The sequence below is a fragment of the Carya illinoinensis genome, chromosome 5, assembly GCF_018687715.1.
Source record: "Carya illinoinensis cultivar Pawnee chromosome 5, C.illinoinensisPawnee_v1, whole genome shotgun sequence".
NCBI lineage: Eukaryota > Viridiplantae > Streptophyta > Magnoliopsida > Fagales > Juglandaceae > Carya > Carya illinoinensis.
This window is the reverse complement of record NC_056756.1, coordinates 7,965,746-7,981,701: the sequence shown is the minus strand read 5'-3', so window position 1 is coordinate 7,981,701 and position 15,956 is coordinate 7,965,746. Positions and strand designations below refer to the sequence as shown.

At 35.4% G+C, this 15,956-nt stretch overlaps 2 protein-coding genes across 2 annotated transcripts; one reads left to right on the top strand and one right to left on the bottom strand.

Moving 5' to 3' along the window:
• Nucleotides 1-3,731: 3,731 nt before the first annotated feature.
• LOC122308824 (protein CASPARIAN STRIP INTEGRITY FACTOR 2-like) lies at nucleotides 3,732-5,048 on the bottom strand. Its single transcript, XM_043122074.1, has 3 exons — nucleotides 4,816-5,048; nucleotides 4,361-4,419; nucleotides 3,732-4,090 (listed from the first exon to the last, which is right to left on the bottom strand). Exons 1-3 carry the CDS (start codon nucleotides 4,895-4,897, stop codon nucleotides 3,959-3,961), a joined length of 273 nt encoding a protein of 90 aa, XP_042978008.1. The 5' UTR covers nucleotides 4,898-5,048; the 3' UTR covers nucleotides 3,732-3,958.
• A 3,934-nt stretch (nucleotides 5,049-8,982) lies between these two features.
• On the top strand, nucleotides 8,983-9,771 carry LOC122310049. The gene has a single exon (XM_043123938.1). The coding sequence runs from the start codon at nucleotides 8,983-8,985 to the stop codon at nucleotides 9,769-9,771; it is 789 nt and encodes a 262-aa protein (XP_042979872.1).
• Nucleotides 9,772-15,956: the final 6,185 nt, after the last annotated feature.

The following is a 15,956-nucleotide window of genomic DNA, read 5'->3' as shown; positions in this document are numbered from 1 at the left end:
ATGTAGAAAACCTTTGGATCTTCCGCTACTTATGTGTCAACTAAGGTAAATACAAAAATATGTGGAAATACATCTACAAGTACATATATGCTCGTATCAATTTGAGAGATTTAAGAAACTAACATTTCCAACAAAAGCAATGGCGGATGTATGAGTAATGTATAACATGATGTTCAGAGTTGAATAAAAGTTGAGATGAGATAAAAATTTAAAGTTGAATAAAATATTATTAGAATATAATTATTTAATATTATTTTTATTTTGAAATTTGAAAAAGTTGAATTATTTATTATATTTTATGTGAGAGTTAGTAAAGTTGTAATGATTATATGTGATGAGATCATAAGAATCTAGTCATAGAGAGAGAATCAGGATTGATTGTGGTTAACAAAGAACACCTCATAAATACAATTAGTGTCATTTAGCATCTGTACGTTCATCATGCATGTCAGAAATCATGATGCAAATGTAAATAAGAATGGGGTGGAGGGCGAGCTCATAAATTCAAGAACCACAAAATGAATATGAAAATAATTAACCAAATTATCAACCAAAAAAGCCATGCAAGCTCTGAAGAAATAAATAGGACCAGTCTACCTCTCACCTTAAAATCAATAGGGACATTCATTTCAGCAGACTGGCATCCACAACCATCGCTGAAGTAGAGTCTTAAAACCAATTCAAATGATCTTGCCCGCATGGTTCTCCTGACAAGTATCAATAATAACCATTGAAGCTGAAAAGGAAGCGGCAGGTAATGTCTAATTAAGCTAAAAGCAATAGCACTACTGTTAAACAATGGGATATTCAATTATCCTATCTCCTCAGGAAAAGTCAACAATTCAAAGCATTCAAAATTTGCTCATAAAGGGCCAAGCAAGTTGACTCGAATCCAAATCTCTGAGGAGGATCGGACCGTACATCACTTACGCATCTTGATAAGTTCCCCCCGATGCCAGATTTTCTCATTTGAAGCAAAACCAAATGAAACACAAAAAAATAATAAGATCACGTATTTGAATTACTTTTTCTAATCCCTGGAAGAAATTATTGAGTGGAGCACAATATTCTTTTTAAAAAAAATTTAAGTTCTGCCAGGGAGAACACTATGACATTGAAAAATTCCTGAATATAGATATAATAGCACTGATGCACATCTCGTTTTCTTTTTTTTTTTTTTCTTTTTTTCAGCAAAATCCAGCGCAATAACAACTACAATCTCAATATGTGATAGCATGGGAGCAACCTTTTAAGCGGAAAAGGTCGCATATGTAGAATGGCGGCTTTATAATCTTGCTTGTCCAAGAAAGAAACCTGGGTGCAACGTACGCAACAGAACGGCTAACCCAATTGGAATAAAAGGCTAGATGAAAACAAAAATGCCTTGGAACTTAAAATGTCTCATGTGACATAGGGATCCCAATGTCACCCTAAAGTTACCCTAGGGATACCTACAAAAGTGGCCCACTCTTGATATATTAGTTAATAATTTCGAGCAAGGGTCATCAACTTTAGTTTAATGATCCATGGGATTGCCACAGAGAGACAGCGGTGAAATATCAGAGTGAGAGAAAGACTAAAAAAAACTTTCTCCATAATAATGATGACCAACATTGTTGCATTGAGGTATTCAAATAAACTTTCATTGTTCAATATGGGTTCACGGAGGGCATCAGACCACGGTTTGAGATGTCAAATAGAGCAATACTACATACAGTCATTTTTGCGTACTCCCTGCGCACTCCACTGATATGATTGGTTGGATTAATTTTTTTTTAATATCCAACCAATCATATCATTGGAGTGCACAAAAGAGTGAGCGAAAGTTACTGCACATAGAATTTTTGTTTCAAATATATAATATGCATAAAGACTTTGGATAGTGGTAACAAAGGGAAACGAGCAGCATCATGAATTTCTAGACATAAAATAACCTCAGCAGATTTGATGAATGGCAATGGAGCTCTGTGTCCATGTACACTTGCTACTTGGAGGGTCCAGTTCACATATTTTTTATCTGTAGTTCAAGTAGAGATCAGACTCTGTAAGAAAGCTATAAGACCAAAGCCTCAAAAAAATTACAAGTCACTCCTACTTATAAAAAAATAAATTTCAAGTCACTCCTATAATTCCTTGGTTTTTGTTGCTTTAAGAATGATGCCGAGGAACTAGAATTAGGAGTAAATTAAGAAATTCGTTTTATATGAAAATTGATTGGACAGAAAAACAGATAAATAAATTAAATCACATTATATTATCCCAATTTCACAAGAAAATGCTGCCAATAGACTTAGCCAGTCAAATTGAGTAATACAAACTGCATAAAGGTCCTGGTAATTTAAGCAAGTCGATCCATCCATTTCTCCTTTAATTTATATTTACGGGTTATTCAAATGAGTAATGTTAGATATAGTTGTAGAGTATATAAGTATCGTATAATTCTTTAGAAAAAAAATGAGATTTATTATTAAAAAATTAAAAATTTTCATGTAAATTATATATTTATTTACTTTTTTTTAAAAAAGATTAAGCGATACTTGCGCCTTTCAAGACATGAACAAATATCATTTTTCTATTCGGATTATAATATTTTAACCAAAAGTATTTTGAAACTTATCAAAACTTAGGCTGGGCAGGTTTGAGGCCTTAGACGAGACACAAAATTCTTATTTGATCTTATTTTATCTCATACCATTTTATTTCTAAACATAATTCAAATGCAAAAGTTTTAAACTAATCATTATAATTTTTTTAAACTTTCAAATAAAAAATAATAAAACAATTCTAACTTTTTCCAATCTCTAAATAAAAATAATATTATTAAACTATATTATTACAATATTTTAACTTTATAATATTTTTTATTCAACCTTTTTCTCATTTTTCAAAACACAAAAAATACTCAACTCTGCAAACTATCTCAATACTATTTACAAACTATCTTACTACTGTTTACAAAATTCTCATCTCATCATACTCTCCAAACCAACCCTGGTTCATAATTTTCATAACTTATCACATCGATCAACTATGTTCAAAATCAAAACATGAGGAAGTCTATTTCTAGAAAGAGAAATGCTAGCTTTAGCCATACAATTATGAGCATAATTTAGTATTTTAACTGTAAACTTAAATGCAGTTCTATATCACAACTAATTTTTTTTTTTTTTTCATCTGTGTTTTGTTTATATATGCCCAAGTGTATCAAAATTATTACATGTCAAATAGATATTACTTGTCAACTTTTTTTCCTTTTTTTTTACCAGAGCACTCGATCGAATATTTTACTAGGTACGTACGTAGGTTTTGATCCAAAATATATTAGAACTAATATTATATATATATATACACACACTTACATGAAAATGAAGCTATAAATTTCGGTCGTCTTCTCCCTTTCAAATCTTTTAGTGATATTTTTTATTATCCTTCATACCGTAAAACTTTTTTTAGTACTACTTTCTCTGGCCTGCTTCTTCCATCAGTTTTTTTATTGGCTTTTTTTCCTCTCTCTCTCTCTCTCTCTCTCTCTCTCTCTTTTAATTTTATTTTTAGTTAATTACTACTGCCAAAACAATGTTGAGATCACATAAAATAAAAATGTGTTTATGATCTTCACATCTGCAAATGATCAAGCTGACCCTGAATTGAGAAACTATACACACACACACACACACGCAATACAAGCAAATTAACAAATGCATTAGGAGCAGACGCACTCGCGCGGATATATGTCAAATCGAATCAAACTTGTTATATTGCAGATAGATTGGATACTTAACGCAGTACTTTATCTAAACAAGCTATATATATATAACACATTATATATGAGGGTTCAAAACTTAGTATATATGGTTTTTATATGCCATATAATATACTGGATCATGATCTAGTACTTCATTTATTTAGATACTGTTGTCACTCCTGCACATGACTGCCAATCTTAACGACTAAAACATCAGTTGGGTATGAGTTTGAAAGGAGGCTTAACAAGAGCTGGTGCTGGATCGTATTTTCCATAGTCTTTGGTGTTGGCCCTAAGAAGCCTTTCATGAACAGAAATTATGTCCAGATCTTCATGTGGTATTCCCTAGCCAGTAAAAACCAGACGTTGAATCAGCAAATCTGAGGTTCTTGTGCATGTTAAACGATATTCATCACAGTAATTATACAACATTAATGTACCTAGAATGTTAAGTAATTTAGGGCTTCTCAAATTTGATTATTATTACAGTAATTCATCATCTGGTGCTTTTGATCGTGCACGCATCATATGAAATGGCTACAGAAAGAGACAACAACCCCACCCAACACAAACAATGAAAGGAAGTAAGAAAATAGCGATACTCATTTCACAAACCTCATTAAGTAGTGCATCCGCATCTTTAGCCAACTCAATGACGGGCATGGACTGTCGGACTGCAAAGGCAATTCAAACATAGAATTAATGGTGTAAACTTCTCCTCTTATGTTGCATATTTTAAACAATTTATATGCTTACTATAGAGTATATGCGAGCTTCAGAAGGAAGTAATGGTCGTAAAAAGGGGGAAAACAGCTTATAATTTTGTTCACATGCCTTGCGCTATTAATTTTAGCATCAGGAAAAGAAGATATATATAGATCAAGCCAATGGAAACTTTCTGGCCATGAGCAACTTAATAAAACTCTGACATGTTGGGGTGTCAGAAACGGATAATTTTTATCTTATCCAGCAGTATACATGAATATAATTAGCACTTAATAAAAGCTCTGAGAGTGAGTACGATTTGCAACAAATTAGCTAGGGCGCTGAAACTCAAATTAAAGACCCACCTGCGAGACAAGTTGATAAGAGTACTGATGCCAAAATGAGGAAGAGGAGACTGAATTGCTTGAGAAGAATGATCAGACCCATTTTAGGACGCGATTTGTGTTCTGTAATTAAGCTCTTTTTCTCATGCAAGAGAATGGTTCCAATTAGTGATGCTTCCTTGATGCATTATAAGGAACATGAAATATATTACTCAGAGTGGGAGCCATGCATAGAGAGAAGCTGGAAATTGATAGTCGTTGATTAAAAAAGAATGGTAGTTTCATTACCTTTTAAATTTAATAATCAAACAAAAAGGGGAAGGAGACCACTTTCTGTTGTTGTGGCACTAAGTCTAAGAATTAGTTAGTGGAATCACTGAGTTGATATGTTAATTTAAGATGATAATCCTCATGAGGTGACGCCTAGCTAGTGAAAACCACCAGAATGCCCCCTCAATTTTATATATAAAACAAAACTAATTGCATATATGCTAATAATTAATAATTTCAACTTCTTGATTTCTATCAAAAGCGCCCAGCTAGCTAGTAGCATTAATGCAATGTATGGCATCCAGATGAAAGCTGGAACTAAATCGATATCATGCTAATTAAGACCAGGAGAAAATTATGATTTTCCATGCACCTCAATTGAAAAGTATCTGAGTCGTGCATATATCTATATATATATATATAGAATTAATGTACTTGGGGTACTGGGGTTGCCTCATCATGTATAGGCTTTCGGCTCATTCAGGGGAGCATGCATGTCATTAACATGTTAGCTAACTCGATCAGTTTGTTTGACCTAATATTAGTCGAGCCTAAAAAAGCTAGAACTTTCATAGAATCTTATATATTTGCCTCAAAATTATGCAAAATATTTATGTATGGAGCTAGAGCCTAGAATTGTATTTTCAGGTTTCAGCTGCTTAAGAATGACTTGTTGGAAAGGGGTGGAGTGCAAACTTGGAAAGCATGCATATTGCTCGTGATTAGTGGATTATTTTGCCATGCTATCTTTTAAAAAAAACATATATATTAGCTAGCTAGGTTGGTATAATATTATAGCTTTTGGGGATCATGACCGGTTTTCTTAATTATCGGTAACGACAAAGACAACGCACCAAATACCACTGATTAAAAGGACATGACTGTGGTGGAGAATAAAGAGAAGCACTGTACGTGGAGGTTTATTATAATAATCATGTCTTTGCTTACTTTTCTAACCAAGTGGTGCATTCATGCTAGGGCGGGCAGATCCCCTTAATTAATCAGCTAAATCCTCATACTTATATATATATATATATATAGCATTATGTACTCAATTATGATGGAAATCCGAGTGTGAGATCGATCCATCATTGCGATATTTTGTCATTAATTTCAAGCATGCCTGCAGATCAGGCAAAGGATGTACGTAGTGATTTGTTCGATCCCACTTTTCATCAGTTGATGATCTGCCACTAATTAAAAGATCATGACATTAACCATTAACCTAATTTTGATAACTTTAATTAACAAGCATCTCCAAGCACTACTACTAACTTTCTTGATTTTGTTACGTACGTAGCCTCTGGATGCAGTAAAGCGAAACTTCTTGCCTTGGCCTTTATCTTCATGAATTGTCCATCCCTCATCAGTATTCTCTTTGTCCTCCTTTTTAGTTAACAAAAAAAAAAAAAAAAAAAAAAAAAAAATTGTTTGGTAAAAATCTCTAGACCTAAAAGTAAGAGAATGACAGAAAAAGATAATAATAATAATAATAATAACAATAATAATAATGGGTTAACATGAGTGGATCACAAAAATTTATATGCGCGCCGATCTTTATTTTTTCAGAACAAAGAGGAAATAACGAGGGTCATGCTCTATGCTTTCCATGATATCAAAATTATGACATTGTCGAATTCAGAATATTAGGAATGCAATTAAGAAGAATTTTACAAAAGCTAATTAATTAATTGTGCTTCAGCTCTGTACATGATATATAGTTTTCCATGTACTTATTGGGGCCCAACTTTTTACAGTGGCTTCCAAAAGACAACAGTTTGAGCCAATATGAAAATCCATCACGATTCTCCGATTAATGTACGTTGCGCGCAGAAGATACGGATTAAGCAATGATTTTAGGATATAGGATTAAATTGATCGAGAGAGTTTTAAAATCATGGCCACAAACAAAACGTAATTTCAAATTAAAGTGATTTGACAGTGCTGCATACTTTAAAATATTCAAATCGAAAACAATGACCACAAGTGGCCGGGACTGGTGTTGAAATTGGCAATTGATGAAACGTCTCTCTATGTGCATGCAGTGTTGGTTTGCGACCATATATAAGCTAAAAAAAAAAAAAAAAAAGGAACTGGTGATTAGTTTTGTGTTTTTTTGGGGGGGGGGGGGGGGGGGGGGGGGCGGGTTGGTGTTGGTTGTGAGAGAGATCGATATCATGCATGAGTTGGTCGTGCCTATGGATTCGACGCCCATATGGGGGGTGCTACAAAATCAAACATCTATTGTTTGACATAAATTGAAAGTTTATGGTACCGGCCAGTTTTGGTTATTGATACTCCTGATACATGGGGTTTTAGAGTGATTAGAAATGCCGAGGGTGTTCTCACTATTACAGGGTTATTGCGAGAAACTTATAAATGAAGAGCAATACTACACAATTTCACAATTTCTATATATTACATTTTTTTAAAAATTTTTAATATTTTTTTAAAGTTTATTCTTCTTAAATTAATTCAATTTTTTATTTTTTATTATTTATATATTAAATATTTGATAAAAAAAAAGTTAATAAAAATTAAAACAAATATGGTACGTGGAAGTTGTCTGGACTTTTTCACAAAGAAAGAGTGTGAAGATCGATAGAAACACATACATGCCTCGTGAGTTAATCTTATAATCGGTCTGACCGAACTCTATCAATTTGCAGCCTCCCAATAAAATGATGCCAAGTAGACTTCCCATCTAAACTACAATGGAGCCGCACTACAGCAAATGATCTTGATCACCTCATCTTCAACAAAAAAAATCTCTGCAAATTCATCTCTTTGACGTAGCAGTGGCAGAAAATGGGTATAAGTCTGCTGGAGGCGATTCTTCATGCTAACCAAATTATTCAAAGGTTGTATCCCTCTAACTCTAAGCGTCAATTTTCAATGTACAGTACAAATGCCATTTTGCCATATACGTGGGAGAGAGAGAAAAAGATGAAGAAGCGCTTCATGGTTCCAATATCCTACTTGAAGCATCATTTGTTCCAAGACTTGTTGTTTAAAGCTGCGGAAGAGGAGTTTGGCTTCGATCACCAAAGGGAGAAGGCTTGTCCGAGAAGAGAAGCAGGGCTAGGTGGAAAGGCATACCAAGAAAAAGCAACCGATCGAGCTCTGCGAGTAGTAATAAAGGCCATACTTTTCTTTATTATTATCTCCAGCAAATTAAACTGTTGAATTTGGTAATCTTTCAATTTGGAAAAAATGATCATGGGGGAAATGCTGTGGAAGATTATTCATTTCTTGCTTACCTCTTCTCCCATATAAATTGTTATAAAAGAGAGAAAAATGGCATAGCTTTTTATATTGATTTCTTGTAGTAATTTGCTTTCCCTCTAGGTTTTTGGTTTGTAAACATCACTTTCCATACAAGCAAACAAGCTCAAGATTTTCCCACATGATCATTTTCCCAAATTGAAAGATCACCATGTCTGTGGCTGAGGGGATGGCGGCAACGGACAGACAGTGATAGACGACGGTGATAAGGGGCTCTGAAATGCACTCTGCAGCGGCTTGAATGATAGAGGGTGTTGAAGGATTCATTCCATCGGGTGTGATGTAAACCGTTGGGTTTGGGTATGAAAAATTCTATACATCATACTACCATTCTATTTTCATTCCATTAAGTATGATGTGATATATATTATCATTAAATAATCATTTATTACATATTTTTTTTATCTAATGGTGATAAATGAGCTACATCTTACTTAATAAGATGAAAATAAGATGAGAGTGGTATTAGTATTACTCATTTAGGTACTGAGAAGTATTATGAATAGTAGTCTCCTCTCGTTTTCTCTCTAGCTTTGCTATGAGAGAATTGAGGTGGTGGTAAGTTTCTTCATAGTTTCTTTTCATCTTTCTCGGTTTTATCTTTTCAAAGAGGTGGTGTGATTTAGCCTTCCGATGGATAGTCTACATTCTATGTGGGGCAATCTCCATTTGAATGAAGAAGAAGAGGATGCTATTGTTATTGATGAGAATGTATGTTCTGAGGTGCAACGTAAAGGAGAACGCAGCTTGATTGGGAAAATATGGAGTGATAGACAGGTGGGTAAGAATGTGGTGGAGTCTACATTTGCAAAAATCTGGCGTCTTAGTAAATCTGTTGTGCTGAGGGAGGTTGCTCCTAATACTTTTATCTTGATTTTTGCCACTCATGCTGATAAAGAAAGGGTTGAAGGTGGCAGGCCATGGTTTTTTGATGGCCATCTGTTTGTTATTAACCCTTTCGATGGATCCATTCCAGTTTCTGAGATGAAGTTTGATCATGCCTCGTTCTGGGTGCAGTTTCATAATCTACCTTTGTTGGGAATGAATAAAGAATGTGGGGCTAAGTTGGGTAGTACAATAGGAGAAGTTGAGGAGGTTGAGGTTGATGAAGATGATGTGGCTTGGGGTAGGAGTCTGAGAGTGAAGATTATGTTAGATTTGAGGAAACCTCTTGCTAGAGGAAGAACCATTGTCTTGCATGGAGTCAAAGTATGGAGTCCTGTCAAATATGAGAAAATCCCTCGGTTTTGTTTCACGTGTGGTAGAATTTTACATGGGAGTGTAGGATGCCAAGTACAGAAAGATGTATCAATACAGTTTGGATCCTGGCTACATGCAGAGTCACCTCTGAAGAAGCGATGGGAGATAAAGAAGGAACTTTCCACTGACAAAGGCAGCAGTTCAGAAGCTGGTATGGAGTAGAACACGGTTGCTGATGGTGGAGCAGCTGATCACGGTGGTCCAATGAAGTGTTCTGGTAACGTTTTATCATCATCAATGCTTAGTGATGATGGTATTAATGGTGATGGTCTGGGTGTTGATATTGACAGTATAAATGATAAAGCTGTTACTGACTGGTATAAGGAGCAAGGCTTAAATCAGGTTGTAACGGAAACTTGTGATCTTTTATCTGATGGCAATCTTGGAGGGAAGGAAATTCATGCTTCTGAGACATCTTTTGGGCTTGCTGGTGGGCTTAGTGGGCTTGGTGGGCCTACTGATTCACAAGCTGGCCTTAATGAGACTGGTTTGGTTCCTGAGGGCCCTGAGGTACAACCTGCAGTCCATCAACTTCCTTTAACACAGCAAGGAAGGCATACTCGAAGTTCTTGGAAGAAGAAGGCCAGAGGGAGTTTCTTACCTGCTGAACCTTTGGAGAAGTCTACAGTTAGAAAGAGATCAGGGGAAGTTTTGTCATTGGATCAATCTCTTATCCCAGCATCTAAGAAAGGTAAGCTTATTACTCTTTCTTCTGATCATGATTGCTGTTTTAAGAATGATTCTACTAAAAAAGGTAACTCTATATTGGGATCGGCAGTGGCTGTGCAACAGCCCTGCCGGGAACAATGAGTCTTATAAGTTGAAACTCCCGTGGGCTTGGGAACCCAGTGGGAGTTCAGGCCCTTTCTGACTTGGTCAGAAGTAAAGTTCCTGACATTTTGTTTCTTCAAGAAACAAAACTTAATGCAAGAGTTATGGAAAGAATGAAGTATCAGCTGGGTTTTCAAAATTGTCTTGCTGTGAGTTTTGAAGGCAAAAGTGGAGGAATTGCTCTTTTCTGGAATAACAGATTTAAGGTGGAAATTCAGACTTTTTCTAAGTTCCACATACATGCAAAAGTTACTGAGGAGGAGGAGAATGTTGAGCCATGGTGGTTAACTGGTTTTTATGGCAATTCAGATGTGAGTAAGAGGCATGAGTCCTGGAACTTGTTGAGAACATTACTGGTTCCTAGTGATAAAGGCTGGTTGATCTTGGGAGACTTTAATGAGATTGTAAGTAATGCTGAAAAGAGTGGAGGTAGAGACAAACCTGAGAGACAAATGAAGGCTTTTAGGGATGTTATTGATGAATGTCATTTACATGACTTGGGTTTTAATGGTAACCCTTTCACCTGGTGTAACAGAAGGGAAAGGGCTCATTGTATTAGTGAAAGATTGGACAGGTTCTTATCAAACTTGAAGTGGCATTCTTTTTATCCAATGGCTTCTGTTATTCATGGGGTTATAGCTTATTCTGACCATGTGCCAATAATGTTGAAGCTCACAGCTGGGAGTGTACAAGGTCCAAGAAAGAAATTGTTTAGATTTGAAGCAATGTGGGTTGATGCTACTGATTGTAAACAGGTTATTCAGGATGCTTGGAGGGGTGTTGAAGGCAAGAAAGATTTGAGCATTGTAATGAGGAAAATTCAACACTGTGGTGAGAAACTTACAGTGTGGAATAAAACTATTTTTGGTCATGTGCAAAGGAATTTAAAAAAGGCAAAAGATCAGCTATGTTTGGTACATCAGGCAGACCCTCTCTCTAATAACAGACAGAAGCTACAAGAAGCTAGGAATGAAGTCCAAAAATGGTTAACCAGAAATGAGATCATGTGGAAACAGAGGTCCAAAGCTTTGTGGTTAGCGGAGGGTGATAAAAACTCAAGGTATTTCCATCACAAGGCTACACAGAGAAGAAAGAAGAATTGGATAAAAGAAGTGAAGGATTCGAATGGAGTTTGGCAGAATAATGTAAGAAGAGATGAAATTATTCTTGACTATTTTAATTCTCTATTTAAAGCTGCTGATGAAGTGGGAAGTATGGGCTTTTTACAAGGTCTGGCAGGTAGAATAACTCCTGATATGGTTGAACAATTGGATTCTCCTTTTTCAGAAGATGAAGTAAAGAGGGCTTTAACTGAGATGCATCCAACAAAGGCACCTGGTCCAGATGGTATGAGTCCCCTTTTTTATCAAAAATACTGGTCAGTGGTGGGCAAGGATGTAACTGAATCAGTTCTTCATGCTTTGAATAATGGTTGCTTTCCATTAGCCATCAACCACACTTATGTCACCCTGATTCCAAAGAGGAAAACTCCTGAGTTAGTGTTAGATTATAGACCAATCAGTCTCTGTAATGTGATATACAAATTGATCTCAAAGACTCTAGCTAATAGATTGAAGCTATGTTTGCCTGCTATCATTTCACCATCTCAAACAACATTTGTTCCTGGAAAACTTATTACTGACAATGTGCTAGTTGCTTATGAGATGGTTCATTTTCTGAGAAGGAAGAGGAAAGGGAAGGATGGTTTTATGTCACTCAAACTAGATATGAGTAAAGCTTATGATAGGATTGAGTGGTGTTTTCTTCAGAAAGTGATGGAACAGATGGGGTTTAGTGAGAAATGGGTGAAGCTGATTATGTTTTGTGTTCAGACAGTTTCTTTCTCTATTCTTGTAAATGGAGAACCAAAGGGGCCTATATATCCAACTCGTGGATTGAGACAAGGAGATCCTATCTCTCCCTATCTTTTTCTACTATGTATTGAAGGTTTAATTCTTTTGTTGGATCAGGCTAACTCCCATAATCAAGTTGAAGGAATTCGCATTTGCAGAGGGGCCCCCAAGCTAAATCATCTGTTATTTGCAGATGATGTGGTTCTGTTTAGTAGAGTTAATATGCAAACATGCTTAAACCTCCAAAATCAGCTGGACATCTATGAGAAAGCCTCTGGTCAAAAGGTTAATCGTGACAAAACCTCCATGGTCTTCAGTCAGAATGTAAATCAGGTACAGATGGATGAGATTATGCAGTTTTGGGGAGTGCACCAGTTTCAACAATATGATAAATACCTTGGTTTGCCAACTATGGTTGGTAGAGGTAAGTACCAAGCTTTCTCATCTTTAAAACATAGAGTATGGGCCAAAATGCAAGGGTGGAAAGAGAAGCTTTTATCACAAGGGGGAAAGGAGATCTTACTTAAAGCAGTGACATTATCTATACCAACATACACTATGAGCTGTTTTAAATTACCAAGGCCTTTATGTTCTTATTTACAAGGGATGATGGCAAGGTTTTGGTGGGGACAGAAATCAGATGAAAGAAAGATATGCTGGTTAAGCTGGAAGAAGATGTGTGACTCAAAGCTTAGTGGTGGGTTGGGTTTCAAGAATTTACAGTTATTTAATATGGCCCTTTTAGCTAAGCAAGGATGGAGGATTATGAATCAGGAATCATCTCTTCTTCATAGAATCTTTAAAGCTAGATATTTCCCTACTTCTAGTTTTAAAGATTCAATGCTAGGTGGCACACCTTCTTTTGTTTGGAGAGGTATTTGGGAAGCTAAAGCATATCTCCTTAAAGGCTGTAGGTGGCGTGTTGGAAATGGTCTATCCATTAATATCTGGGAAGATTACTGGCTTCCAAATCACAAATTAGTACCTACTCCTCCTATACCAGCAACTGCTTCAGCTTCTAAAAGGGATAATTCTGTGGCTTTCTTGATGATGCAGAATCCAAGAAGATGGGATATAGAGAAGGTCAGAAGCTTGTGCTTTCCATCAGACTGCCTTCTGAGGATATTACTGATTCATTGGTATGGGAACATGAGAAAAGTGGGCAGTATTCTGTCAAAAGTGCTTACCAGTTTTTTCAATCTATGAATACAGTTAGAAACAGAGCTGAAAGTTCATCTACTACAGACAACAGTCTACTTTGGAAGAAGTTATGGAAGCTTAACATACCTCATCGAGTGAGAGTATTTGCATGGAGGACATGCAAACATATTCTACCTACACTGCAGAATCTCAAAGCTCGGAAAGTGATTGATAATGCTGTTTGTCAATGGTGCCATACAGAAGAGGAGGATTTAAATCATGCTCTACTTTACTGTCCTCTAATTAGAAACAGTTGGAATCAATATTTTCCTATCATAACAGACTCATCTCTAAGAGTGGACTATCTGCATTTAGCTCTATTAATTATGAGAAGTAAAAAGGCAGGGGAGTTAGAGAAGTTTTTCTTAATAGCTTGGGGCTTATGGTATAGGCGAAACCAGAAGATGTTTGAAAACAATCTGCTGACAATAGACCAAGTTATTCAGCATGCTCTCACCTTATATCAGGAACATACTGCAGCATATGAAGCACAACAGAGAAAACAGAAGTATAGTTGCAGATGGCAGCCACCTCCTGCAGGTTCATTAAAGATAAATGTGGATGGAGCAACCTTTAGTGATCAATGTCGATCTGGTATTGGTGTGGTGTTAAGAGATGACAAGGGACAAGTGACTTTTGCTGCTAGTAAACCAGAAGCTGCTCTTGCTGACCCAATGGAGATAGAACTCGTTGCTATCTTGAGAGGAATTCAGTTGTGTATTCCTCTAGGTATTGCTGAGCTTCAAATTGAAAGTGATGCACTTCTTGTTATTGAAGAACTACAAAAGGATGGAAGATCTTCAACTCTATGGAATTCTCTTATTCATGAAATCAAGACCCTCCTATCCTCCTTTCCAGCTTGGTCTATTCAATATAGAAGCCGTGAGTCTAATGGTGTGGCACATAATCTAGCTAAGTTTGCATGGCATCTTGATGATATTGCTCTATGGTGGGATGTTATTCCTGAATGTATATCCCATGCTATTTGGGTTGATTCATCATTGTAATGCTTGTTTTATGAATGAAGTTTACAGATTTCCTATCAAAAAAAAAAAAAAAGTATTATGAATAGTAGTGAAAAAATATGTGAAAAATAATAATAGAATATTAAATACTAATAATAAATAATAATAAAAGATAAGTGAGAAGTAATAATAAAATAATAAATAATAAAAAATATATTAAAATATGTTGCGGAAGTTTCAATATCTAAATACAGAAAGTAGATTTGCTGATCTGGCAGGCCAACATTGGGTATGTTAAGGATAAAAAAGCAGCCAAACTGCTACAAAGCTGTTTCAAAATACTTTTACCGTCGGCCTAAATATATGGGGATCGCAAAAATGAGCTACAATCGTTTAAAAAGCATTTTGCTAGTAGTCAAATTAAGGAGGTTAAAGTTTTGATCAAAAGATAGAGTACTTTTTAAGGAAAATGAGAGAACAAAGATGAATAAATAAAAAATGAAAAAAAAGAAAGAAAGAAAAAGAAAAAGAAGATGAAAGCGTGTTAGCTTTCTTGAATAAAGGGTTAGAAACAGTTATCCAAAATTTTGGAGGTTGAGTGTTAACCTTTAAACAGAGTTGGCGTGAAAATTGCTAGTCCCTTGGGCTTTGAGGTAGTTAGAATTAATAATGATTAATCTTAAGGTCAAAAAATCCTATGATAATTAATCATGCTTATTGATGAGGAACACACATTGGTTTAGTCACACACACTCGAGTTTTAAGATATTTGCCCCCATTTTATGTGAAAAAATTGTTGAGACTGTCCTTGTAGATACAACTCCTGGTGTTGAGTAATCCTTTTGTGAGAATTTAGAGTTGTGTTTAATTGTTTTTGTTTGGATTTCGAGCTTTATGTAATATTCATCTCAATTAATTTTCATTATTTTACTCAAGAATTAGTAAAATGCTAATTGGGGGGGTGTGATTGAACTGTAATATTACAGATTTCATACATTTAGAACCAATACATTTTAATTATCTCATGATATTATTCTTGGTTTTAGATGGAAAAATGGTTAATAAGTATAAATACGAGTTGTGATTTTTAATTGATTAATATCATGTTTATGCTTAATTTTCTAACCTATGATCTAATTAGGTAATATTTCATCAAATACACAACATATTTTTGATATTTTATTTTGGCCTTTTAAATTTATTTTTGATTTTCTCTCTATGTTAATTTTTTTTTTTACTACTTTTCGATGTTTAGACAACATGAGCACTGGAGCACCTGGTTACTCATGCATGCGCTGGCTAGCAAGCTAGTTTTGTGATCAATTACATACTCTCTCTCGATTAAAGAAGACAAAGTATTGTGATTTCGCCTTGACTTTTCAATGGGACATATGTGGACAAGAAGAAAAGCGCATGGGACAAAATAAAATAGGACCACCTTTTTGGGCGCAAGCAAGACACACATGATAAGCAAAGCAAAGTAGTTTGACTCTTCAAA

Bases quoted from the DNA above. Each gene is read 5' to 3' on its own strand.
- LOC122310049 (XM_043123938.1), top strand. From the start codon at position 8,983: ATGGATAGTCTACATTCTATGTGGGGCAATCTCCATTTGAATGAAGAA.
- LOC122308824 (XM_043122074.1), bottom strand. From the start codon at position 4,897: ATGGGTCTGATCATTCTTCTCAAGCAATTCAGTCTCCTCTTCCTCATT. The intron at 4,420-4,815 runs GTGGGTCTTTAA...TTGCCTTTGCAG, and splicing joins CTTATCAACTTGTCTCGCAG to TCCGACAGTCCATGCCCGTC. The intron at 4,091-4,360 runs GTTTGTGAAATG...TTTACTGGCTAG, and splicing joins CGGATGCACTACTTAATGAG to GGAATACCACATGAAGATCT.